Source organism: Suricata suricatta, chromosome 16 (assembly GCF_006229205.1).
Source record: "Suricata suricatta isolate VVHF042 chromosome 16, meerkat_22Aug2017_6uvM2_HiC, whole genome shotgun sequence".
Lineage (NCBI taxonomy): Eukaryota > Metazoa > Chordata > Mammalia > Carnivora > Herpestidae > Suricata > Suricata suricatta.
Genome location: NC_043715.1, coordinates 4,145,871 through 4,171,994, shown reverse-complemented (window position 1 = coordinate 4,171,994; position 26,124 = coordinate 4,145,871). Strand labels below are relative to the sequence as shown.

General features: G+C 62.2%; 2 protein-coding genes across 11 annotated transcripts in view; one reads left to right on the top strand and one right to left on the bottom strand.

Moving 5' to 3' along the window:
* NECAB2 (N-terminal EF-hand calcium binding protein 2) overlaps positions 1 to 8,402 on the top strand; it is a gene marked incomplete at its 5' end in the record, with an annotated part of 29,926 nt that extends 21,524 nt beyond the window's left edge. Inside the window, 7 exons of the mRNA XM_029926142.1 lie at positions 1,314 to 1,432; positions 1,718 to 1,797; positions 4,950 to 5,003; positions 5,525 to 5,628; positions 7,481 to 7,558; positions 7,835 to 7,926; positions 8,182 to 8,402. Coding sequence (XP_029782002.1) covers positions 1,314 to 1,432; positions 1,718 to 1,797; positions 4,950 to 5,003; positions 5,525 to 5,628; positions 7,481 to 7,558; positions 7,835 to 7,926; positions 8,182 to 8,210 — 556 coding nt within the window. The remainder of the gene's footprint in view (positions 1 to 1,313; positions 1,433 to 1,717; positions 1,798 to 4,949; positions 5,004 to 5,524; positions 5,629 to 7,480; positions 7,559 to 7,834; positions 7,927 to 8,181) is intronic.
* Positions 7,222 to 26,124, bottom strand: part of SLC38A8 (solute carrier family 38 member 8) — a 24,937-nt gene continuing 6,034 nt past the window's right edge. For 2 of the 10 annotated variants that reach the window (XR_003903761.1, XR_003903768.1), the window contains 14 exons: positions 25,739 to 25,880; positions 24,558 to 24,659; positions 24,245 to 24,385; positions 21,680 to 21,737; positions 17,805 to 17,919; positions 17,007 to 17,202; positions 16,557 to 16,765; positions 15,793 to 15,844; positions 11,380 to 11,440; positions 10,691 to 10,791; positions 10,141 to 10,265; positions 8,890 to 9,052; positions 7,839 to 7,980; positions 7,222 to 7,522 (listed from right to left, as the gene is read on the bottom strand). Coding sequence is in view for 2 of the 10 variants with exons in the window: in XM_029925294.1 (XP_029781154.1) it covers positions 13,761 to 13,854; positions 15,793 to 15,844; positions 16,557 to 16,765; positions 17,007 to 17,202; positions 17,805 to 17,919; positions 21,680 to 21,737; positions 24,245 to 24,385; positions 24,558 to 24,659; positions 25,739 to 25,880 (1,109 nt within the window). In the remaining 8 variants the exon portion in view is untranslated. Of the gene's footprint in view, positions 7,523 to 7,838; positions 7,999 to 8,889; positions 9,053 to 10,140; positions 10,266 to 10,690; positions 10,792 to 11,379; positions 11,441 to 13,678; positions 13,855 to 15,792; positions 15,845 to 16,556; positions 16,766 to 17,006; positions 17,203 to 17,804; positions 17,920 to 21,679; positions 21,738 to 24,244; positions 24,386 to 24,557; positions 24,660 to 25,738; positions 25,881 to 26,124 lie in introns of those variants that run through there. The other 8 variants (XR_003903763.1, XR_003903762.1, XR_003903766.1 and 5 more) reach the window with 8 other exon arrangements.

Genomic DNA, 26,124 nt, shown 5'->3' with positions numbered 1-26,124 from the left:
CCCCCCCCCCCCAACCTGCTGCTCACTGGGGCCGTCCATGTGCCTGGGGACTAGGTGACCTTGGGCAAGGTGAGCCCCGAACTCTGCATCCGTGGTTCTGAGGGGCCCCAGTGTGGACAGCCACAGCTCTGGAAGCTGACACTTAGAGATTTCCTTCACAGTTTGGGTCACTGTCTTGATTACAAACTTAGTGTTTTCTCCTGCCGCAGATCAGATAGGCCCCTGCATAGTGGTCGCTGACCCCCAGCACAGCGCCAGCTCTGTCGTGGGTCAGCGGTCACACCCGCCCGCCCCTGTGCTGGGACCTTGGGGGCAGGGGCAGGTCACAACAGGGAGACACCTCCCTGGACACACTCTCACCCCAAACTGCCCCAAATCTCAGCTCTCTAAGCTCCGGGCTGCAAGTCCCCTTAGGCCACCCCGTCCAGGCCCGAGCCACTGGTTCAAAGCCCCCTGCCCATGGGGTGGCTTCCACCACACAATTTGCTGCTAGTTTGTGGGGCATCAGGATTGACACCTCAAAGAATCCACGGCCTTCCCTGCAGAAGGCTGGAACGGCCCCACTGCACAGAGGAGGGCCTTGTTGAGTTTTCAGGTTCCTAGGAGACAAATTCCAGAACGCACCAAGTGTGGAAGGGGGCTGGGCACGGCGTGTTTGCCATGTGACTGGGTGTATCTGTGTCTGCGGTGAACTTTCTAGCATCTCTGGGCACGCAGGGGTCTGGGAATTCACTAAGCAGTGACGGAGCCCCTGCTGTGGTGCCTGGCAGGGCGTGCACACGGGCGCCGGGGGCAGCGCCCAGGGACAGGGGGCGGGGCCTGGCCCTTCTCTCTCCGCCCAGCTGAGGTCAGGATCACTGATGTCTCTGTCCTGTCCCAGGCTCTCTCTGGACTGTCTCGAGGGCTCCCTTTGGCCGAGAGGCGAGTTGTTCAGCAGGCACAGACCGGGGCTCTCCAACCCCACGGGGAGGGGAACGGGGTGCTGTGAGTGAGGCAGCGGGGTGGGGGCCTGGCTCAGTATCGCCCCCGCCCTGGAACTGAAGCCTGGGCTGTGTGGTCCTAGAATGTAGTTAAGTCCAGGCCCCAACTGCCCTGCCGGCTGCCCTGTGGCCTTGGTGGTCCTCTGCCCGTGGCCTTGGTGCCGCCTCCGTGAAACAAAGGCCATTCCGCATGCCTCACGGGAACAGGGCTGCACCAGGTCAAGTGCACACGTTTGGGCTCACGGCCGCTGCTTAATGTTTGCCAAAGCTGCTCAGAGTGGACGGGGCCCTGCGGCCTCCCTCATAGTGTGTGTCTCCCCACTCGAACCGCAGACAGAACCACAGCAAACCCGGCCACGGCGCCGTGGAGGCCTGGCGTGGAAGCCCCGCTCCCCCCCACGCCCCCAACCACAAGCTGGGGGCCACGGAACACGGCAAGAGTCTTGCTCCTGGTGAGAGAGCGTGGCGGCCTCGGGTGGGGAGCACTGGCCTGGGGAGGGGGGTCCTGGAGGAGTTCTGACACTGGCCCAGAGGCAGCCCGGGCCTCCCAGCAGGACTGGGCATCGTGAGGTGGGGGGGTGCCCTCCCCTCCCCTCCCTTCCCTCCTCCCCTCCCTTCCCTCCTCCCCTCCCTTCCCTCCTCCCTTCCCTCCTCCCCTTCTCCCCCCACCTTCCCCCCCTTCTCCCCCCTCCTCCCCCCTCCCTCCTGTCCATCAGCATCTCTGTTCTTTCTCCTAGTCCCGGCGGACCCCAAGGAGGAGGGCCTGGAAGCCCAGATCAGCCGCTTGGCAGAGCTGGTGGGGCGGCTGGAGAACAAGGTACTGAGCCCGCGGAGCCCAGGCGCCTCTCCGCTGTCCCCCGTGAGTGCAGGGTCGGGCCCCGAGGCCGGGCAGAGCCTGGGAGCCTGGAGACCAGGTCTAGGGGGAAGATGTCCCTCGTACCTGTCCGAGGACAGGTGCCTGGGGCAAGCGGCAGGGGACGAGGCGCCCTGCGCGTTTGCTCTCAGGTGGGCCTGGCCTGGGCAGGTGGTGGTGGGTGAGGGACGGCGGTGGCCCGGGAGAGGCTAGAGACCTCTGGCGCCTCCGTGGGTAACAGAAAGCAGCAGAGTCTACAGAACCCTGTCTTCGCGGAACGTTTCGGGACCCGGCAGGCCCCCCATATGACCGCATTTGTCTCCCCGGGTGGCCGGAACCCCGTAGCACAGGCAGGGATCAACCCACGGCCGTTTCTTCTGTCACCCTTCGAGCCGAGAAGTCTGAGATCGGGCTGGGGGTAGGGCTGCTGCTCCTGGGCGTGAGGACAGCCACCCCCTCCCTGTGTCCTCGCCCGTCCTCCCTGCGTGCCTGTCTCTGTCCTCATCTTCCTCCTCGTCCTCCCCATCTGTCCTCACCTTCTAAGGACACGGTCAAGGGTAGGCCCACCCACACGCCCTCATCTTAATGACCTCTTCAAAGGCCCTATTTCCAAGCATGGTCATAGTCTCAGGTGCTGGGGGCTGGGGGGCTTGACCATGATTTAGGAGAGGATACAGTTCTGCCCAGACAATGACCATTTGTCGGCAGGAAGATAGCAGATTGCCTTAAGGTTTACCGCTGGGCTCCAGTATCAGAGTGCGCAGATTTAAATCCTGGCTAAACTACTTAGCAGCTTTGTGGCCTTGGGCCTGGGACTTGCCCTCTCTGAGTCTCAGACTCCTGCTCTCACCACAGAGAAAATGTTCAGAATAGTACTCCTCGTGGGGTTGTTGTGAGGACTCAAGAAGATGCCTTTTTTTTTTTTTAATATTTTATTTTTGAGAGAAGGAGAGACGGTGAGAGCGGGGGAGGGGCAGAGAGGGAGGCAGAGAACTTGAAGGCTCTGTGTTGTCAACACAGTGTGCAACTTGGGGCTTGAACCCTGAACCGTGAGATGATGATCTGAGCCGAAGTTGGACGTTCAACCGACTGAGCCCCCCTTAGGCGCCCCAAGAAAATGAAGTCTTAAGGGCGTAGCCCAGAGCCTTCTGTGTCGTGAGCATTGTATTAGTTGTTAGGCATCCTTACTAGATATTCTGGTATCAAACCTGTGCGCAGCGCCGGACCGTTCCCCTGCATCGCCCAAGGCAGCAGGCGGCTCAGAGCTGTGCGGTAGAGCGACTTTACGTTTCTCTTACTTTTCTGAAATTTTTACATCTTTTGCAAAAGGGCAGAAAAGCGGTTTGATGGGCTTGGGGTTTCTTGGGGATTCGTGGGGGTGGGGCGGGGGGCTCCCCCACGCGGAGGGAGGCCCCGGCCAGACATGGAGAGGAGACGCTGGTTGGGGCGGGGGAGGTGGTGGTCCCACTAGCCGGGCTGAGCCCGAGGGGGGACCCCCCTCCAGCGAAGCCCGCAGCTGAGTGGGAGCGTGGGGAAGGCTCCGTGGACCCCGAGGCTTCGTTGTCATAACAACTCCCAGCGCCTCCAGAGGGAGGTTCTTTGAAGCTTATTTTTAGCATCCTGTCGTCTTAACAACCAGCTGGCTGGAGACCGCGGAGCACCTGGGTGTCCTGGAGACAGGGCGGGGCCCCGCTTGCTGGCCTCTGATTGGTCTGGACCGCCGGCAGGGGCCAATCCCGGACTGGCAGGGGAACCCCGCCTTCCGTGTGCCAACCTGCACCCGCCAGCTCTGCCTGGGGGGGACTGATGGGGCGCAGGGGTGTGAGGCCAGGAACAGGGGGCCTCTCTGCCCCCTCCTCCCCTCCTCCCCTCCTCCCCACCCCCCTCCTCCCCTCCTCCCCTCCTCCCCTCCTCCCCTCCTCCTCACCTCCTCACCTCCTCACCCCCTTGCGGCCCTGCTGGCTTGGAGATGCCAAAGGAACCACTTGCAGACCCTGACCCCAGGAGCCCACCTACATGGTTGGAAAATGATGGAAACAGACTTGCCTCTGGGTTGGGGGTCCTGTCTTGGCCACCTAGAAAGTTCGTTCCAGCCCCTGCTCCTGAGAAGTCAGGACTTTCTGCAGGACCAGCTGTAGAAAGGATGAGGGCCATTTTGGGGCACTCAGGCAGGATCCCTTGTTCAAACGTTAAGAATTTCAGGGTGGTGACTGCACGGGTCACGGGCCTGATGACCACCGTTTTCTTTGGCCCGCTGAAGTGCCTTCTCTACACGAGAGAGGAAAGACCGGGGTCTGTCCGGGTCTGTGACTGTGCTGGAGACCCAGGCCGGCCGCGCGGAGCACAGGCGGGCCTAGGCGCCAAGGTGGTCTTCCCTGGGGTGTCCGAGCTGCAGGGGAAGCACGGTTTTGTGGGTCGGGGCCGAGAGACCCTGGCCTCAAGCCCGGCTCCGGCGCTCAGCCCGCCCCTGCGGCCTTTGGAGCCCAGGGCCCTGGGCTGTGGGCTGCTGGGCACCCGGTGGGCGCTGCGTTCGAGACCCCGCACGTGCTCGTGAACAGCGAGCAGGGGTGCCTGCGCCCTCCTCAGGGCCCTGGCGAGTCCGCCGGGCCGCATCTGTGGAGCCTGTCGCCCGAGACGGCCGGTGATCACAAACCACCCCATTCAGACTGCTGTCAGGGTCACAAGGGGTCTTGGCACGGGGTGATTGGCAAGCTGACAGGGTCGCAGGGCTGTCGTCAGCAGTCGTGACAAAAAAAACCAGCATCCTGGATTCAGAAGTGTCCTGTCCCAAGACAACCCCACCCCTGGCAGAATGCCCTCTGCGCTAGATCTGGTGGCTTCTATGGCTCCCAGCTGCCAAGGCCAGAAGGGATCTCTTCTGCTTCCTGGGGTCCGTCTCCCAGCCGCCCTCCCCAGCTGCCTTCAGAGCCTGCCCTGGGTATGGAGAATAGACTGTCCAGTGAGGCCTGGCCCCGGGGGGTCCCAGGGGCCTTGGGGTGGAGAAGCCGGAGCTTTTGCTGGCTCTGGACACTCCGGTCTCATTGTGGTGGTACTGGAGGTCTCCCTGGGGGAGGTGGCCTCTGTCTCCAACATGTTCTTGTGCTTTGTTGTTTCAGACCCTTTGGTTTGACCTTCAGCAGCGCCTCTCAGATGAGGAAGGCACCAACATGGTGAGGCCTGCCCCCTTCCTGCCCCCTTCCTGCCCCCCTTCCTGCCCCTCTCCTGGGGGCCCCTCCCTGCCGGAGCCAGGGCGGAGTTGGTGTCCGTGACACCCCCATGCTTGGACCACCACGAGGGGAGACGCAGCCCTAGTGCCTGGCTGCCTCTCCGGCCAGGGGTGTTCTTTGGTCAAGAACAGTTGGCCCAGGGCGAAGTGACCCCAAAACACTCGCCACGAAGTGAATCTCGCTGGGCACTGGTTGGGGTGGGTCTCGGACCCGAGCTCCCGCCGGCCACCGAGCCTCAGTAAGGCCCTTGCGCCGTGTCCCGAAAGCACGCCGCCGTCTGCCTTTAGCAGCTGGGTGCCTGTTCCTTTTAGCCGCTTGTCGTGGGTAAGAAGGAATCCTCGTGTGAGCGCCCAAATCATCCGTCCTCTCTGAAGGAAGGTGTGGGGAGTCGGGGTCTAGGGCTGTGCCCGCGGGGCAGGGAGGGGGTGGCCGGGCGCTAACCACTCCTCCCCCCGCCCCTGCAGCTGGTCCGGCAGGAGATGGCCGTGTGCCCCGAGCAGCTGACCGAGTTCGTGGACTCCCTGCGCCAGTACCTGCGGGGCACCGTGGGCGCCAGGACCTGCCTCCAGTGAGTGAGCCCGGGGCTGGGCTGGGTGGGCAGAGGGCAGGGCCAGCCTCACCCCCCGGGAGGCAGAGCCGGTCCGTTCAGGCTTCGCCCCGCTGCGCACACACAGCCGTGACTGCCTGACTTGAGCGTCCTCATCTGTAAAGTGGGGCCACTTCCGGACCCCACTCGCTGGGCTTGTGAAGACGGGATAGTGAACAGGCAGGGCTTCGGCCGCCGTGTGAGCTGCTAGTGTCACGGTCGTGGCCGCGCCTGTGGCCACGTCTGAGTGGGCCCTCCCCCTTGCTGGTGGCTGTCCCAGAGGGCTGAGGGCCCAGCTCCCAGGCTGTCGCCCCTCCCTGTCTCACGCCCCAGGACAGCAGCTGGAGCCTCAGGACTCTGCCTGGGTTCTCGGGCTCCGGTTCCCCTTCCTCCAGCTCCTGAGCCCACGCGCCTTCGCCCTGTTCGTGGGGACACAGCTGGGAACCCCGTCGCTCCAGCTGAGCATTTGCTCAGTGGGGAAGGGGCACAGAAGGTTCTGGAGGGCCATGGACACTGTACGGGCCGGAAGCAGGGTCCTGGAGAGCGGGGCTTAAGGGAGCCCCCTCCAGGTCAAGGGGCTGCACGTGCGTGAGGCCAGGCGCAGCAGCAAGGGTGCCGTGTCTGGGGACCAAGCAAGCACCTCACATGGCCCGGCAGGGACCACGGGAGAGGACTGGGGGCTGGTAGGGACCGTGTCGGTGATGTTTGAGTGGAAGGCAGACCTGGTCTGGTCTCCTTTGTGTGAAGGAGGGGTGAGTGGGGATGGGGTGCAGCAGGGCCAGGAGAGGCCTGGGTCTTTGTGTGATGTGGGTTTTGGAGCTGAGCACGCCTAGTGGCTGGGAGGGGGGAAGGGGGAGGGGCAGCAAGGCTGGATCCGGGGTTCTCTGGCTTGGGAAACGCGGCAGGACGGCCGGGCGAGGTCAGGGGTGTGGGTGGGGGTGTCCTATGAGCCCTTCTGGGCCACGTTCAAGTCAAGACAGCAGGTGTAGTGCAGGGGGAAGATGGTGGGCTCGCCTCCGGGGAGAGCCTGGGAGGGAGAGCAGGTGGAACGCAGAGGGGCTTCCTGCCCGGTTCTGGAAGCACTGTCGTCTCCGAGCCCCGCCCCCACCGCTTCCGGTGTGTTCACGGCCACGGGCAGGCCCCACAGTCGCTTTCAGCTTTCAGCTCCCAGTTGCCCCGATGACCTTAGTCAAGCAGCACGAAGGGGGCTGGGTGACGGCTTGTCGGACAGGCAGGGGACGGGGGTCTGCGGGGGGGAGTGTGATCTGAGGCAGGAGCGCGGGGAAGGCAGGATGCTCTCGGCAGCTTTGGGGCCCGACTTCTGTCTCTGCGGTGAAACCTGGGATTGCCTGTAGTTACAGGGTCCCTGCCTACCCCCCTGCTTCCTCCGGGGCCAAGACCTCTCCCACTGGGGGCTCAGGGGGTCAGGCCAGGGTTCGAGGGTGATGGGACCTTGCAGCCTGCCGCACGCGGGGAGCCCCTGACTCAGGGCCCTGCCTTTCCCCGACTACTGTTGGGTCAACGCCCAGTCACAGGAAAGATTTAAGGATTAAATGAAACAGGTACAGGGGAGAGTACAGCTGGAAGATGCCTTTATTTTTAAAGGTGGGGTCTTTAAATGACTTTAAGGCCGCTTTAAAGTGTCCTTGCATTGTCTAATTCACATTGTGAGTAGTTCTTGGCCACCTTCAGGGACCTGGCCTGGCGGTAGGTGGTGGAGAGACTCACTGAACACAGTGGAGGGCAGGGGCTGGGGGTCCCTCCCCCGTTTGGTCATGCTCGGGGTGGGGGGTGCAGCAGTGGCCGGGCCTCCAGCTGGAGCCTGTCCCCGCAGCGTCGCGGCAGTGAGGCTGGCCGATGGCTTCACCTTCGTGGTCTATGAGTTTTGGGAGACAGAGGAGGAGTGGCGGAGGTGAGTGGAGCCCCAAGGCCTGGGCAGCCCCGGCTGCCGGGCCCCTCTCCCCCCCCACCCCGCCTCTAAACCAGGTTCCTGGCCCACCCTGCCCCCAGGGCCCAAAGTCCACAGTACCAGGCTGTTCTTCCCCGAAAACCTCCACCTACCTCCTCCTCCCGGGCCCCCTGCTGCCAGCCTCGTGGGGACCAAGCCCTGCCCCAGGCGCTCACCTCCCCCTCACCCCCCCCCCCCCCCCCCCCCCCCCCCCCCCCCCCCCCCCCCACCGGCTGGCAGGCACCTGCAGAGCCCCGTGTGCAAGGCCTTCCGGCACGTCAAGGTGGACACGCTGAGTCGGCCTGAGGCCCTCGCCAGGATCCTGGTGCCAGGTGTGCGGGGGCCTAGCCCGGGGGAGATGGCGGGCTGGAGGGTGAGGCTCACCCCTGAAGGACAGGGCCGAGCTGGAAAGCAGGGCTTAGGGGGAGGGGGGCTGCAGGGAGAGGGCAGAGCCCCAGCATGGCTCCCCCTGAACCCCTACCCCTCAGATGCACAGCAGTACATCACCCCACTGGGGAGGGGCCCCCACGGGCTGGAGGAGGGGCTCTGCCAGCACCTGCTCTGCCTCATGTGTCTGCTCCCCCCAGCCGCTTGGTGCACCGCGGGCCGTGACTGACCACCTCCCTGAGGCCGCAGATGAGCCTGCCACCCTGCCCCCTCTTTTCTAGAAACTTTGGTGTACACACCGTCTTTTCACTGTACTTCCAGCCAAGAATGTATTTTCCCTGCTGTTTGAAGGGGGAGAGAGAGCCCCCTGGGCGGCAGAGCCCTGCTGAAGCCAGAGGGCAGCAGGGAGCGTGAGGCCTCCCGGACCCGTCCCCCCCCCCCCCCCCCCCCCCCCCCCCCCCCCCCCCCCCCCCCCCCCCCCCCCCCCCCCCCCCCCCCCCCCCCCCCCCCCCCCCCCCCCCCCCCCCGTGGCCGCGCATGCCCCTCTCCTCCGCTGGCCACTGCCTCTGCGTCCTGTAGGAGCCGAGACCCTGTAGTGCCCCAGCTAGGCCTGTGCCCGGGCCGCACAGGACCGTAGAGCCCCGGCCCCCCCGGCACCAATAAACTCCGGTGGGAACAACCTCGTGCTGTGTGTTCTTCTGCTTCCTCTAGTTGATGGTAAGCTGGGGGGTGACGTGGTCACCGGCCCCTTCTCAGCCCTGAAATCTCCCCCAAGCTTGTTTCCTTTTCTACGAGACAGAATGTTCTGGGCGTCCCCAAGAATCGCCGTCTGGCTCAGTAATTCACGAGGACTCCCAGAACCCGGCAACCACAGGGTACAGACTAAAATCAGCAAAGGGAGGACGTACCGGGATCTCAGCGAGACCTCGCCCAGAGCACAGCTGTCCCCTCCCGTCTGTGCCAGCACGGCTGGACGTGTGACGACGCGCACAGAGCGGTGCCGCCCCGAGCCCCAGGGGACCGGTCCTCCAGCCCCTCGGGAGGGCAAGCCCACACCTCTGGTCTGAGGCCCTAGGGAAACAAAGAGGTTTGGGGTCAGGACGTTGCAGGGTCCTTGAGGTCGAGGACGAAGGCCAGCCCACTCTGGGCACAGTTAGTCCCTGCCGGCACAGCTGTAAATAAGCTGTTCCAACAAGACAAGAGATCCAGACCCTAGACTTAGACCTTATTTCAAGTCCTGTTCCACAAGCTCTAACGTCCCCTCTTCTGGCCCCTGGCTGGGTTAGCAGCAAAATGTTCTACACGAACATCTCAGGGGATGAGGAAAGAGAGACCCGTGCATCCCCCCTCCCAACACAGGAGGGAGGAGACGGAGGCCAGAAGCCAGGGCACCAGTAGGTGGGTCGGGCCTGGGGGGGAACCCCAGGGCTGCCTGGAGCTGGGGAGCCCCCTGCCTCCCCTCCCCGTGAAACCCGCATGGCCTGGGCGCGGAGGAAGCGCAAGCAGCAGGGGTGAATCCCAGCGCACGGCTCCGAGCCGCAGGCTTTCACAGCCAGCCTCCCAGAGCCCCTCTTTTCTCATCTGTCAAGTGGGGGGGAAGACCCCTCTCTGAAGGTCAGGAGTCGCGTGGCCCCCAAGAATGGTGCGTAACTGGGGCCTGCGGGCAGCCTCAGAAGCCCCCTGAACGTGCTGCTCCCATCAGCTCAGCTGTTTTGAAAATATTCTCAGAGGGGCATCTGCGGGGGGGTGTGGGGGGGACGCTTAGCCGGTTAAGCCTCCAATTTCGGCTCAGGGCATCATCTCACAGTTCGTGAGTTCGAGGCCAGTATGGGGCTCTGAGCCTGCTTGGACTTCTGGGTCTCCCTCTCTATCATTAAAAATGATAAAAGGCTCTTTGGGGTGCAACTGAGGAACCCCAGGAGCTGGACGGGTTACACTGTGCTGCGCATCCCACCTCTGCTGCCCACAGGCTCAGCCTTCCTGGTGCTGGGTGGGTGGGCACGGGCTCTGAGAACACATTTCAACCCCACAAGGTATCAGAGCTCCCGCTTACTGTACCCTTCACCCCCAGGCGCCAGCCACTGCCCCCTCGCTGCTGCCTATGCCCCCCTGTGAGGGGCAGGTTCCCAGGAGAGACAGAGAGAGGGCATGTCACTCACCGGGGGTCACACAGCAAGCACACGGCACCACTTGGATCCAAAGAGCTCAGTCGGCTTCCTCGGTCCAAGCCCATTACTGGGGGACTTGGCTGCTCTGTTCCGAGGCGCACACGGGGCCCCAAACACTGAAAAAAAAGATACATTTAAGCAAATGCTTGGGCACTGCCGTCCACAGCACCTTATTCACAACAGCCAGACGGTGGAGACACCGCAAATGTCCGTCAGTGGCTAAAGGATCAAACAAAAGGATGTCCGTCCACACAACAGAATATTATGCAGCCGCAAAAAGAAGGAAATACCGCAGGAAGCAAGTCACAAAGTGCTGTGTCTGGAAACGTCACGTCTGTAGAAACGGGAAGCAGAGGCGCGGCCGTCGGGGGCTGGGGGGGAGGGACCGCGGTTTTTCACGGAGATAGAAACGATTTTGAACGAGGCAGAGGTGGTGGCTACACAGCACTAATCAATACTGTCGCACACTTGACACTGGCTGTGTGTTCCAGAAATTTCACCTCAATTACCCCTCCCCCCAAAAAAACCCCAAACAACTCACCCGCACAGAGCAGCTCACCACCTGCGTTCGGTGGCCAGTGACATTCTTGCCGTGTCCAGTTCAAACCCGAAACCGCCCTCGGGAGGCACGAGGAGGCAGGCCTGGGGGTGGGAGATGGGGACAGGTCCTCAGGGGACAAGCAGTGCCCGGGGCTGGCGTCCCTGCCTGACTTCCGGGGGGGGGCGGGGCACCTGTCCCCTGGCTCAGCGCCACTCAGGGCAGGAGAGCCGATCACTGTGCTCAACCCTCACGTGGCCACGGCCACAGCGAGTCTGTGAGATGAGGCTCTCTACAGGCAGGCACAGGTGTGTCACCGCGGCCAGGGACCGTGCCGACAGGGCTGCAGGTCCATCTCGGCTATCCCGGGGTGGGGACAAAGGCTGTCCCGGGCTGTGACGGAGGAGAGCGAGAGGATGCAAACAGTCCCAGGAGGGAGAAGGGAAGGGGGGGCCCGGGGGCCAAGGCCCTCGGGAGGTTTTCCCGGGTCCACAACCTGAGCGCAAGGGCGGGCCAAGGTCACACAGCTTGTAGGTGGCAGGCAGACCTGGCTCAGAGCCTGCAGCCCAGAGCCCGTGCCCAAGGCCCTCCATGACGCCACGGCGACCTGGGGGACACCCTTCAGCCCCTCCTCCAAGCTGACACCTGAGCGAGTCCCTTCGCCTCGGAGGACAGCCAGGGTCAGCTCCTACCTTCGTCAGGGCAGACGGCGGAATGGCGTCCCAGCCTCGTTCCTCTGGCCACGCTAGGTCCCTGTGGGATGACGGTTGAGCTGATGCTCGGTCCTCGGAGGACCATGTCTGTACCAGACACAGGTCGAGATGAAAACTACTGTCCCCCATGGTGGTACGCACCACCCCTTAAAGACCCCCACCCCCTCTCTCTCTCTCCACATTCTCAGTCCACATCATCCCTGATACGCTTTCCTGCTGTTGGAGGAGCCCTAGGGTCCTATTTCCCTTTTCCCTCGGCTGCTAGGAAGCTCAGCATTCTCCCCCCCATCTCCACCGAGGTTCTCTGGACATAAAACTACCCGTTGCTCAGGTCCTGCCACGTGGCTGCCGTGGATACATGACCGCCCGCCTTCTCCTTCCACAGTGAGCCTGCTCCATTTTGCTGGTGGGGAAACGGAATCCCAGAGGGGTTTCATAAACTCCCCAAATTTTGACATTGCGCACGGCAGAGCCAGTGCTCAAGCCTAAAGCCAGTTCACACAATGCCCCCTTTTACGGTCCTGGCCTCACCCAACCATACTCTGTTCCCTAGGACTCCGTAAACGCCCGCCCCTCCACGGCCCCAGCGCTGCCGGGAAGCACACGGGGGCAAGTGATAAATGAGTCCGTTCGCACTGCTGCTCAGGGGTACTTCTGTCCCCGCGCCTGTCCTGGTCGTGAGGCCCTCGTCCAGAGGCAGGCCATGACCTCTGGACACAGCATGTGTGGAGCTGGTCATCAGCGGGCGTGTGGAGGAGACTCCGGTGCCCCCACATACTCGGTCAGAGTCTACACATGCATGGGGGCGGCGGGGCACAAGGTCACCCTTGTCCCTGGGACTGGCCCAATCGGGTCGCACCCTCCCGGCCACTCAGGAGTATGCACTGGAAAGAAACGGATGGTGGAACAGAACCGACCCCAGCTCTGAGCCTCAAAGGACATGCCCTTCCCCCAAGTCTTAGTTGCGATTTGGAAACATTACACGATGTGAAATGGGTGCGGGTCCCCCGGAGGGACAAACACAAACCAGAGTCAGACGCTGGTGACGGCCGGACGACCCTATGCCTTGACAAATAGTACACTTTGCCAGGGTGAACTTGACGGCCTGTGAACTACATACACCTGAAAACAAACCAGTGCAGGTGGAAGGCTGGAAAAACTCGTAAACACGGTCCTCGCACTACTGGCCTCCCACAGTCAGGTACGCATCACACGACAGGACAGAGCCCGGCCCACCGCCTACCCTGAGGGAGGGGTCCTCAGACGTCGGCCCCTCGTGGCTCCAGCACCGCTGGCCTCCAGCTGACGTCCCCAGGCAGAGGGGGAGGGGCCCGAATCCAGCGACATCCAGGACGGCCCAGGCCCCACGCAGGGTCAGCGCCGGCAAGCATGGCATGTAGGAGCAGCTGGGCCGCAAGCTGCCTCCCTCCCCTCCTTCCCCCAGCCCTGCCCCCTGGTCCCCTGGCCCTCAGTGGCAAGTGCGACTCCTCAGCCCAGGATGGAGGTGGGGTCGGAGGAAACCGCACACAGTTCCCTGAATCCCAGGGGTCCTCCCACTGGACAGTGGGCCAAAGCAGGGCTCCCTGGGCCCCAGCCCCTACTTCGATGATCAGCTGTATCTCCTAGAAATATCAGGTTCAAGTCCCAACTCTTAGAAGCCGTGACTGTGACCTTATTTGGAAAGAGGATCTTTGCAGATGGTAAGTAAATTAAGATGAGGTCACACGGGACTACGAGGTGGCTCTAATCCAATGACCGGGGTCCTCGTAAGAGGAAGGAAATTTCGGGGGCACCCGGGGGACTCAGTTGGCTAAGCATCCGACTTCAGCTCAGGTCTCGATCTTGCAGGTCGTGAGTTCGAGCCCCGCATCTGGCTCTGTGCTGACAGCTCGGCTCGGGACCCTCTATCCTCCTCCTCCCTGCCCCTCCCCAACCGGTTCTCACCCTCTGTCTCTCTCAAAATAAATTTTAAAAAAGAGGAGAGATATTTGGAGAGACACAGGGCAGACAACCACGTGGGAAGCGAAGGCCAAGACGTGCCAAGGACGGCCAGCCACACCAGAGCCTGGAAGGGGCCGGTGGATCCTTCTGGAAAGAGAGCGCGGCAGCCCTGCCCACACCCGGATCTCGGACCCCCGACTCCAGACCACGAGGGGAGACATCTCTGCAGTCTACAGCCCCCAGGTTGTGGTCCTTGTTAGGGCGGCCCCAGGACGCAGGTCCCCCCAAACCGTCTGAAGGGCAGAAGCCCCAGTGAGCAGCCCCAGGAGGCAGAAGGTGTCCGTTTCTCCAGCATCTTTATGACACAAGGACTCGGGTCTCACAGCGGGCCGCGTGGGGCCAAGCCGACCCCCGCCCACTCAGAAGAGTTCCAAGGCGGCTGCCACGGTGCTCTGCCCAAAGATGAAGGTGCCCACGAGCACGGACACCACTCCCCACACCTCCAAACAGCACCTGCCGGGCCAACAAACCCGCATCAGCACGCGCCTCCGGAGCCCCACAGACAGCCCAGTGCATGCAGGCGGCCTAGCACACGAAGCCAGTAGCGCCACCGATTTGGGAAAAAAACCCATAGTGTCCTCCCTCACCTGTAGGGGGCGGTTTCCAAGACAACGGCTGTAACAGCCCCAAACACTCAAAACCACTCGCTGCAACTGTGAACTCAGGACTCCCTTCCTCCCTGGCGTTTCATCAAGGCCAAGGAAGAGGGGGAAGGAGACGTCTTTCCACCCCTTTCCCTCTGGGGGCCACGGGAGGGGGGGCCCAAAGCCCCCCTGGAAAAGACGAAGGAGCAGAAAGGCCGAAGTCACCCACGACGGGGACGGTGGCTGGGCACGAGGGCGCGGTGGCAGAGGTGGCTGCCCGGACAACCACGGAAGCCGCGCCAGCAGAGAGCACGCACACCAGATGCGGTTCTGACCTCCCGACAGAGGCCACAGGACCCGCGTCACAGAAATAACTTGTCTGGCGAGGCCGAGCGGTGAACGCCCCTGATGCGGAGGTGGGGAGAGCGTGGGGAACGTTCCGAGGCCTGCGGGCTCCCGGAGTGGCTCTGAGGGATCAGAGGCCCTACGCCCGCTCTAGAATTAGAAATACCTTCAAAGCCCACCAGGAAGAAGCGTTGTGAGCTTGGATCAAGGCACAAAATAGACACAGCAGGGCCTTCAGAGACCACTGCAGGGAAGGAGCCGCGCAGGAGGCCCCAGACCGTGGCGGCCAGCCCCAAGCCCAAGTCAGGTTCAGAGGCGTCCAGAAAAGCCTTCACCCAGAAGGGGACGAGGCCTGGCCCGCCGCTGTGGGAAAGCCAGGCCTGGAGGGAAGCGGGGAGAGAGGCAGCGGCCTGCCGGGGGCACCCAAGCCCTCAGCTGCTGTTAACGCAAGGGCATCCGCCCTGGGCTGAAGGGTGGTCCCTGGAATTCAGGTCCACCCCAAACCCGCGAACGTGACTATCTGGAAATAAGGTCTTTGCAGATGTAATGAAGTTAGAAATCTGGAGATGAGATCACTCTGGGTTTGGTGTGCGCCCTCAGTGCAGTGACGGGTGTCCTTGTAGGGAAGAGGCACGGGGGGCCTTGAGGCAGAGACAGAGGGGCAGGGATCGGAGTGAGGCAGCCACACGCCAGGGGCACCTTGAGCCACCAGAAGCAGGAAGTGGCAAGAACAGAAGGGGCTCTAGAAGCTTCAGAGGGAGCCTGGCCCTGCCGGCACCCTGACTGTGGACGTGAGCGCCGGGAGAGACTGACTTCTGTGGTAAGCGCCCCAGCGAATACCGGACGGCATCTCTCTACCTGCCTCAGCCTCAGTCTTCACACCTGTGGAATGGGAGCAAGAGGCACCCAGGCCTCTGCTGAGGTATGGTACGCCAGTGTGCACACTCCCTTTCTCAGCGGGGTCAGACTGGGCCCCTCAAGGGCAAAGGACAAGGCCGTAGGCGCAGCGCAGGCTAAGCAGGAGAGGAGGGCCCTCTGCTGGAAAAAAGGGGTGCCCCCAACTCCTCTTGCTTAACCCACAACGTGGGGCAGGGAGGAAGCAGGCGAGCGGCCTGGACCCTGTCAGCCCGGGCTGAGTCCCAGCTCTGCCCTGACTTGCCGTGCGCCCGTGGACAAGGGTCCGTCCCCGTCTGCAGGACGGGTGGCCTGGCCCCGCTCTCAGCCCAGGCCATCACCTCTGAGCAGAAGGGAGCGTGAGCACAGGCAGCACGCGGCCCCAGCGTGGCTGGCGGGGGCTCGATCCCTGGCTCAGACGGCCCGTCGCTGTGGGCACGCCAAGCCCCAGGGCCGGCCGCTTTTCCACATCGGCAGGACGTGGGATCTCCGTGGGCCCTGCCACATCCCCATCCCCTCGCTCTCAGCCCAAGTGCCCACGCTGTCACCCTTGTCCGGGGACACTCACCTGACGCACGGAGCTACAGGCTGGACGCTGACGGCACAGATGAGGCACAGACCTGCGAAGGACACACGGGGACACTCCCGCCCTGAGCTGTTGACCCAGAGTGGCCCTGAGCTCAAGAGCCCATCCCCAGGGACCTGAGAGACGCCAGCATCCACCTAACATCTCCGCCGCCCCGAGGCTGTTGCTCGGGCCACAAGGACAGCACCCCTCCGGGCTAGCGGAGGTCAAGGGCCAGACTCGGGGCCTGACACTGGGAGATTTTTAACACCTGGCAGATACCTCCCTTCTCTCTTCTTTTAAGCAGCTCTCCCGGGACCGGAAGCCAGACACCTCTGCCGACAGCATGTCCCCCGCTGAGCCCACCCATCCTGGCCGGTCCTCTCCAGCACAGAAAACAGCTGGGACCATAAGGTCCCATGCAAGACACAGGGACTGCACCCAAGTGACCCGCCAGGAAGGCTCCCAGCTGGCACAGCTGCGTCCAGCAGACCCAGGGTGGGCCTGACGGAGGGAGGAGCCCGGGACCGGCACTTGCCTCTCAAAGTGCTTCCCAGAGCCACCTTCTCCCCTGCAGGACGGGGTGACAACGGCACTCCAGCAGGTGCACCGATAAGGGGCCTGCGAACATGTTTAACTCAAGGCCCACGCAGCCCCTGGCCCGGTCCAGTCAGTAAAGCCTCTCCGTGGGACCCCCGCCCCCCCCGCCCCCTGGACCCTCGAGTCCCCACACGCGGAGACTGCGCAGAGTGGAGCGGGGGCCTCACCTGGGAAGATGAAGATGAAGAAGGAACTGATCCCGCCAATGATGCCGATGATCTCGCTGAGGTCGGGCAGGAGCAGGGCCATGGCCAGCGTCACGGCAACCCACAGGACGGTCAGCGGCACCCGGACCCACGGCCCTGAGGGCTCGGCCAGGGCCCCGGGCCCACACGGCCGGCACCAGCTCCTCCTCCAGAAATCCTGCAGCACCGACCTGGCGGCCACAAGGCACAATGGCTCCAGCGCCGCACCCGCCCCCACTGGGCACCCCGCACACCCAGCGGGCTCCCTGCCCCCACCAGGCACCGCCCCCCCCAGGACCCCGCCAGACCGCACGCAGCTGAGCTGTAGCAGGTGCCGACACAGAAGGGCCACGCGGGGTGCGGTCCAGGGCAGCCTGGCCTCCAGGCTCCGCCTCCACTCCCCGCCTCCGTTTTCTCCTGTCCGGGCCTCACCTCCCCAGGAAGAGCACGATGGGGTAGACGGTCATGATGGACACACCGAAGAGGGCCCGGGCCACGATGATGACCACATCGTCGCCTGGGTAAGACATCAAGATGTCCGCGGAAACCTCGATCCCGAAGGTCAGGAAGCCGTAAACCCCTGGGAGGCCGAGAGGGTGGAAAGCCAGGGAGCGGACTAGAGAGGCGCCTTGCCGGCGGGAGACACAGGATGGAAGGCATGGCATGGGGACATCATGGACAGAGAGCGCCACGTCACCGTGCTGTCCCCCAGGGCTCTCGGGTGACCACGGAGGTGCACAGCGCCTGACACACAGGGTGGCCCCAGCGCTCCCCAGGTCAGGGGCGCCGAAGCCCTGGGCAGGAGGAGAGCGGCTCGGCCTGAGCCTGAGACCTGGGCTGGGGGCTCGCTGTGTGACCCTGAGCATATCACAGCCCTCTCTGGGCCACACTTCCGCCACCTTTGGAGGCCCTTCTGCCCAGAACACAGGTCTCTGAGCACCCACACCCATCGCATCCCCGAGGGCATTTTGTGAGTTGCCACCCAGATGTGATACTAGGGGACCCGCACTGTTGTCCCCTCAGCAGAGGGCAGGGCGCAGTGCGTACGAGCAGGGTCTCAGCCCGGCACAGCTAGTCGGGAGACCCTGGACAAGCCACAGACGCTGTATGCGCCCCAGTTACTCCCCCTGTGAAATGGGGGCTTTGCTGGGGGGCCGGGAGGAAACACACGAAGGCTTTCACAGCTGAGCGCCGGTTAGCCGGGGTCTCCCGCGCCCCCCGCTGCCTCACCTGTCAGCGAGTAGATGAGGCAGCAGGCCAGCAGGGACAGCACGGACACCAGGGCCCAGTGAGGGAGGCTCTGGTTGCTCATGCTACAGTAGATCGACACCGCGGCTTCGTGACACTGCAAGGCAGGGGCGCGGCTCAGGGGGCGCTCGGGGCCCCGGGGACAACCTAAGCCCTCCGAGGGCCCCAGAGCCCAGGGAGCCACCCACAGTTCCGCTGACAGAAGGTCCAGTAGGGAAACTGGCAGACATTCATCCAAGTACAACCTCACAGCCGGACCACCGAGCAAGACAAAACGTGTTTCTACAGACGTGAAGTTCAAGTTCAGGTTAACTGCAAGGGAGCAAGGGCCCTCCACTGCAGCACCCTGGACATTTGGGGCGATTCCGTGCACCGCAGGATGCTGGGCAGAATCTCTGGCGTGAATCCACTGGATGCCAGGAACAGCCCCCAGTTGTGACAACCAAAAACGTCTCTGGTCACTGCCCAATGGCCCCCAAGAACTGCCACCACTTCCGGTGACAAAATGAGGCTGCCATTGAGTGGACCAGGTCACTAAGGGAGCTTCTGACGGTGCCGGTAACCTTCTAGACCTGGGCTGAGGGTCACATGGGAATAGACAAAGCCACGGTTCATAGGATTCATGTGCAGTTGATAATGTCATGAGGAATTTTAAATATAAAATACTTGTAGCCAACATCAAGGACTTTATTTCCTTGGGACAGGTCCTGGGCAGTGGCATTTCACAAGCAGCTCAGGAGACCCTGAGCACCACACAGCCAGGGCTGAGAGGCAAGGCTTTATCTTGATGCCCCCTACAGCTTCCAGACTGTTCTAGAGTTCCTACACACGTCAGCCTCTTTACTCACTTACCATCCAAACCAAACACGCTGACCACCTCCTCCTGCTGCCTCTCCAGGCCCCGAGGAGCCACACCTTCCTCACCCACTGAGCTCAGTTCACCTCTGTCCCTGCTCGCTGCCTCAGGACATTTGCTTGTGCCGGTCCTCCGGCTGGGATTCTCTCTCGGGGCCGGCCAGTGCCTGCCCCTTCTTTCAGAATGCTCTCCACAGCAGGACCCACCCCCCTCCTCCCTGTGTCCCCACACGCCCCTCGTGAGCACTGCCAGTTTGCTCGTTCAGCATGTGTGAGCCACGTGAGGGCAAGAACCTCATCTCCTTCACTTATGCCTCCGAGTCCAGGCAGCACAGCGCCTGGCCCAGAGCTCCAGGGTGACCCGGTTACACACACCCACACGCCCCTCCAGCAACGAGGAAGCATCCCCAACCCAGCCCCGCTCCCCAGCACTCACACGTGTCACAGTCCCACTCGGAGCCCATAAACAAGCCAAACACCACCCTCCCCCCACCTTCACGGAGCATGATAGGGAGGGGTGCGTCCTCGGGAGCGGTGGGGGCTCACACACTCCCTCCCTCCGGGACCTTGTAGGAGCCGCTGGCCCACAGGCCAGCTCAGCCGGGCCGCAGTGGCCTGACCCTCGAGAGGGGGCGCAACCAGCGGAAGCGGGGTGACCGAGGTCCCCGCCTCTTGCACATGCCCCCACGGCCTTTCTGAGGCCTGTCCGCGTGGGTCCCTGGATGGCCCAGTGCCAGGACGGGGTCTCCCCATCCCTGCTCCCGAGTACATGCCAGCCCCCAGGGCCCACAGAGTCGGTGGGACGGCACGGCACAGGACACCATGAGGCGGGGGTCTCCCAGCCAAGGCCAAGCGCAGGGGTGGGGCGGGACACGTGGCCCTCCCTCCAGGGGGTCCAGAGACTCCTAGGCCCTGTTTCTCCAGCTTTTACACCAGGAACCAGAGCATGGCTCCCGAGGACGGGGCTGCCCCGGGCTGGCGCTGGCTCGCTGCTCCCCGGGCGGTGGAAGGGCAGGCAGAGGAGCGCCGGCCTCACACCCCCCCGGCCGAGGATGGGACCCTCACTGCAGCCACCAGAGGGTGAACCTGGAGAGCCTCACGCTGGGGGACGGACGCCGGGCACAAGGGACCACCTGCTGCAGAACCCCATTACACAGAAATGCCCGAAACAGGCGGACCCAGAGGGAGAGTTGTGGGGGCCAGGGCGTGGGGAGGCACAGGGTGCCCTCGATGGCGTTGCCGCAGGCGTCTGAGTTACCAGCGGGAAATGAGTGAATTGTCTGCACCGGACATTGTGATGCCTCAATGGAGCCATTTAAGCAGAGCCACAGAGAAATCCAGGGGGCGGGGGGTGCCAGGGGCCTGGGAGCAGGGCCCGCACCCCACCTCTGCCCCTCCACGGGCCCATGGGACGTGAGGAGGTGCAGGCTGGGCTGGACCGGGGACCCTGCTGCTTGGGGGAGGAGAGCTGTGTCAGACCCCTGAGGACAACAGGGGACATCCCCCTCCTGCACCACCCCTCCACCAGGCCGCCCCTCCCCTCTCTCCTACCATCTTCACCCTCAGCTGCCCTCCCCCCACCCCCAGATCCTGGTGGCCCTGCCTCTGGCCTGATCCCCACCCCAACCCTGCAATCCACGTCTTCTCCAGGCTCCCCAGTGCTGCATCCCTGCAGCCCGTGTCCCTGGAAACCGCAGCCCAGGCCCTGGTTGCTAGGAGAATCAGCTGATGGAGCCGAGGCAAAGGTGAGGGGGGCAGCCCTCGGCAGCATCTGGAAAGCGGCCCCCGCGGTGCGAGCCTGCCACACCATATGGCGCCCGGGCACAGGAGAGAGGGACGGAGGCTGTGTTCCAACGCTGACGACAAAATCATCGCTTTGGATCTTTCAAAATATTGGGCGTGCAAGAAGCAATGTGAGAAATTCCTATAAGCGGCTTGCTGAGCCCCAGAAGCGAGGGCTCGGCTGATTTATAAGGAAGATAAATGGAAATGTTCCAGGGCTTTTTTTTCAAAAATGATCCTCAAAGAAAATGCAAGATGAAAAGCAAAAACAGGAGCTGGATGACAGAGAAGGGAAGAAAAAAGTCAGGCTGGGAGGCACTGCTGTCGGGCTGGACACCCCCCACCCCCGCCGTGAACTCGATTTCACTCCGGGACCGTTTTGGTGGTGGCGGTGGTTATTCTTAGGACAGAGGCAAATCTTTCCTATCATCAACCATGAAAAGAAAGCTACAAACAACCACTTCCAGCCAGGAGACTGGAAACCCCTGGAGGGAGGAGCCCATGGCCTCCAGTGCCCCCTCCAGCACTGTGTGGGGCGCCCGCCTCACCCCTGCAGCTCTCCCACAGCGGCCGGGACCCTCCCCTCCGGGTTCACTAGCCGATCGCCCTCCCCTTCACCGGTCGCCTCCCACGGTTTTGCAAGTTTCAAGCATCTTGGAAAAGGGTGTCTCTGAATCTGCCCTGGGCAGGGTTTCCTCAGGAGCCGGTCCCCCGGATGCCACGCCCAGTGACAACGCAGTGTCACAGACTACATATTCTACCTGGTACGCCGTGCCACACGGCCAGCCTGTATGCCACCCAGCCCTCCTGCCCGCAAGCCCCGAGCCAGGATCCTTCCTCTCCAAGGCGCAGGGGGCAGGATCCACCCGCCTAAAGGTGTCCCACATGAGCGAGTGGCCCCAGGTCTCCAGTCACAGTGACGGCCCCTCGAGAATCTTGCAAGTTCCAGATTCCCACAAGCTACCCCAGACCCAGCAACGTGCTGCTGATGTCGCTGAGGCCAGGTTCCCAGGTTCAACAGCAATGCGCACCCCACCAAGCCCACAACCGACACGCACGGTTTCCAGAAGGGAGCCCATCTTGTCCTACAGCGAGTCTTCAACTTTCTTTCCTGATGGGGGGCTGGGAGGGTGGGGGCCACACTCTCCCGAGGGAGCAGAGAGTCCCCACAGCCCGCAAAGCCACGCTCCTCCACACACACGCACGCGCACTGACGTTACCTGGAATCCGAAGCAGATCGTGGGGAAGACACTAAACACAGAGGTCCAGGAGGAGGGGCTGCAAACAGACAAGAATAGGTGTTTACTACAGAAAGTTCAACTCCAAACAATCTCCACTCAAAGAGGAGGTTTCAACAGTACCAGGGAAATGTAACTCCACTAGGTGGGAGACAGGCTTTTTAATTACCAGGAAAAGGATGCATGTTACACACTGCATCTTCTAGATACACCTGTGCAGACATTTGCTAACTTGACCTTCTCTGTGCAGGATGGGGCTAGAAGGAACTCCCAACTTCCCGCTGCGACTGCTTGTTCCCATCGAGGTTAGGGGCGGGGGCACAGGCAGCGTCCATCAAACCCAGCAGGGCAAGGATGGCTTGACCACCACCCAAACTGCCTGAGCTGTACACAGGGCAGAACTTTCAGGCCCAGTCTCCTCAGGGGCCCCCAGACAGGTCCCCCCTCCCAGCTTCCTTTGCAAGGAGCTCTGGGTACCAGCCTCCAGCACCTCAGGGGAGAAGGGTGTAAGTAGCACCAGCTGGCCTTGGTCTCCGTCAGCTCCTGCCCATTCCTCTCTTCCCTTCCTCAGAACTCTCCTGCCCGCCTCTCTCCCTCTCCTCTGGACTGAATCCACCTGGGCCTTCACCCCCTTCCCCGCCCTGATGAAGCTCTTCCCATCACCAGCAGCCTCCATGACTAAATTCACTGCTGGGACTCAGTTCTAGGTGACCCAGCAACAGCACTTTGGTGGCAGTCACCCCAACCTTCCTGAAATTTTGTTCACCAACTGCTGAGGCCCACTATCACCCTCTACACTGGGTTGAATCGCATCCCCCCAAATCTATAACCCACCCTTGGGAACCTCAGAACAGGGCCTTATTTGGACATAGGGTCTGCATAAATATCATTACATAAATTGAGATGAGGTCACATTGGAGTGGGTGGTGGTGTCGCTGGGAGGGAAAACAGGCAAGGGAAGAAGGTCCTGGGATGATGGAGACAGAGACAGAAGGATGTGTCTGTGCCAAGGGACGCCAGTGATCACCGGGGCCCCAGAAGCTGGAAGAGGCAGGGAGGAGCCTTCCCTGGAGGTGGAGAAGGGAGCACAGCCCTGCCACACCTTGACTTTGGACTTCTAGACTCAACTGAGACAACCCTTCCGGTGTTCTCAGCCTCCCAGCTGGCGCCCCTTGGTTCCAGGATCCCTGGGAAGCCACCCCATCCCTCCAGCTTCTCCTTCCTTCTCTTCTTCCAGCCCCTCGGCCTCCTGCCCCTCACCTCCCGGCGCTGGACTGAGTACCACGGCTCAGAGTACGGTTCTCACCCAGGTGACGGCCTTGAATGCCACCTCTGGGCCAACACCAACCACAACCACATTTCTCTCTCTCCAGTCCGGACCCCTCTCTCTGACCTCCAGACACGCAGGTCTGATGGGCCACCTGACATCTTCACCTGAGGTCTCAAAACCGCCTCCAGCTTAGCACGTGCCCACTTGGCTTCCTCCTCCAGCCCCTGCCTTAGCCACCCCACGGAACAGCACTGCCACCTTTGCCGGTGCTCAGGCCCCAAGCTCAGTCACCCTAGCCTCTTCTCTTCCTGATGTCCTGCTTCCAATCTGTCAGCCAGGAGGGGCCACGTAGTTTGTGGGGCCTGGTGCAAAATGAACAGGCTGGCCCCTTGTTGAATTAAGAATTTCAGGAGGGTGGGGCGGCTGGATGGCTCAGTCGGGTAAGCATCTGACTGTGGCTCAAGTCATGATCTCATGGTTCGTGGGTTCGAGCCCCACATCAGGCTCTGTGCTGACAGCCTGGAGCCTGTTTCAGAGTCTGTGTCTCTCTGCCCTTCCCCCATTCATCCTCTGTCTCCATCAAAAATAAACATTAAAAAAAAAATCTCAGGATGGTGGTGCCCCTTGGATAGCTTAGTCGGTTAAGTGTTCAACTTCAGCTCAGGTCACAATTTCACAGTTCAAGAGTCTGAGCCCTGCATCGGGCTCTGTGCTGTTAGTGCAGAACCGACTTCATATTCTCTGTCTGCCTGCCTGCCCCCCTCTCTCTCTCTCTCTCTCTGGACCTTTCCTGTTCATGCTCTCTCTCAAAAAAAGGAAAAAAATTTTTTTTAAAAGGGGCCACCTGGGAGGCTCAGTTAAGCATCCAACTTTGGCTCAGGTCATGATCTCAGAGCTTGTGGGTTCGAGCCCCGCATAGGGCTCTGTTCTGACAGTGCGGAGCCTGGAGCCTGCTTCAGATTCTGCGTCTCCTTTTCTCTCCACCCCTTCCCCTGCTCACATTCTGTCTCTCTCTCTCAAAAATAAATAAGACATTAAAATAAGAAAAACAATCTCAGGATGGCAAGAACAAGACAGTAACCCAAGCGCAGGGCCCATCTGGGTGACTCTACAGGTCACATGTCCCCGCAGCCGGTCCTGCTGCGAGCAGATCCGACGTCAGCCCTGCTGTGCTTGACCCCCTGCAGTCTTCCCAGGACCCCCCCCCCACCCCTGCTCCGGGCCCCTCTCAGGCAGGAGGCCGCACAGCCCCACCCATTCCTGTTCTGCCCAGGCACCTGTGCGTTGTGGGCCAGCTCCGCCATCCCCGTGCTGTGGGGGACACCTCTGCTGACAACCTAGGAGCCCCAGCTGGTGGGGCTTTTAGTGCCCCTGTGCCTCTCTGTCCCTGGCCCTTGCTAGGAATAGCTGAGTCCATCCTGAAGAAGGAAAGGGACCTTGGTCGGGCTCTGCTGACTCAGAGCCGTGCAGGATTTCAGCGGGAGGGGCCAGGGCTCTGTGCAAACCATGGGGAGGAGGGTCCCTCCTCCCGGGGTTCCTGCACAGCCCCCCACCCCCGGAAGCCAGGAAAAGCCACCTGCTCCCACTCACCTCTGCGCAGGGTGGGGCTCGCGAACAAGGCCTTGGGAGCCCACGTAGTACTGCACCACGATGACCAGGGCCAGGTAGCAGGCGGCCAGGGTGCCTAGGATGCTAACACAGGCCGTACGCAGCATTAGTGGCCTCCGCGGTATGGCCACAAAATCACGGGGCCACCAGCCCCGCCGTGTAGAGCCTGCGGTGTCCCACAGAGCAGAGTCCGAAGGCCAGCTCTGTCCACACCTGCCAGGTCCTGGGCAAGGTTCTCACTGCTCTGAGCCTCGACTTCCTTGTCTGTGCAATGGGGACAGCGGGAAGGCGGGTAAAATGGGTCGAGTTCCAACTAGGCTGACACCCAACAGGTGTTAACTTCAGCAGCCTGCGTTTTGCCAACAAAATAGCTGTTCAGACGCGGCATCCACACCGGGATGCCTTCGGCTTGGCCACAGCGAAGCAGGGTGCGCCCCTGACCTCGCTCATAGGACAGAGGGGCCAGGCAAGGGCTCGTGGCACTGAGGGAACCTGGGTCTCCTGCGTGCCGTCTTCTGGTCCCAGTTCTCAGGTGAAAAGTCTCCTGCTGTTCACAATGCAACAGGGGAAGGACGGGCGCAGACGCAGATGAACGCTTCTGACAAACTAAAGTCTGGCCAAAGTACAGGTGAAGAAGGATCTGGGTGGCGGAGCACGTTAAGCATTCGACTTCGGCTCAGGTCAGGATCTCACAGTTCGTGGGTTCGAGCCCCATGTCGGGCTCTGTGCTGACAGCTCAGAGCCTGGAGCTACTTCGGATTCTGTCTGTCTGTCTGTCTGTCTCTTTCTCTCTCTCTCTGCCCCTCACCTGCTTCCTCGCTCTCTCTCAAAAAACAAACATTAAAAAAAAATAAACACAAAGCCTCAGACTGTCAGATGAACCACGAGTGTGTGTCTGGCACCCCCGCCTCCCCACCGTCCTGTGTGCCTAAACCGTCTGTAACAATTAAGTAATAGAATTGCATCCACGTCAATACAGGTGGTGGTTTTTCCGCTGTTTTCCACCACGTACACATGTCACTTGTATCCCTTCCCCTCTTTTCTCTCTCCTCCAAGTGGGAGGCCCAGAGCTGGCCACGCCCCTAATCCCTGGTGCAGACATGGCAGATGCGGGGACCTGGGCGGAGCCACCAGCCTGGCAGGAAGCGGCCACAGAGCCCTACCTGGTGTACTTCTGGAACCCGATCTCACGAGGGACCGACAGGGGCAGGATGACCAGCGCAGAGAGCAGGGGCAGCGTGAGGCGCTGGTCCACGTACCACGGCTGCGGGGCCAGGGGGGTGCCGGGCAGCAGGAAGTCACATACTGGAAGGGGGAGGGGCACAGAGACCGCTCAGAGCTGTGCACACACACCCCCCACCCCACCCCCGCCCAGCCCCAGCCTCAGGGTTCCCTGCTCTGGGTCAGCTGGGGTTGGCCGTGGGCACTGAGTCTGCCTGTCAGGTGCCACCACGGGGCGGGGGCGGGGGTGGGGGGGACAAGAACCTGCTGCACAGATTCATTCAACAGCCATTAGGGGAGCTTAGGCTGCTGGGCAGCAATTCCTCAG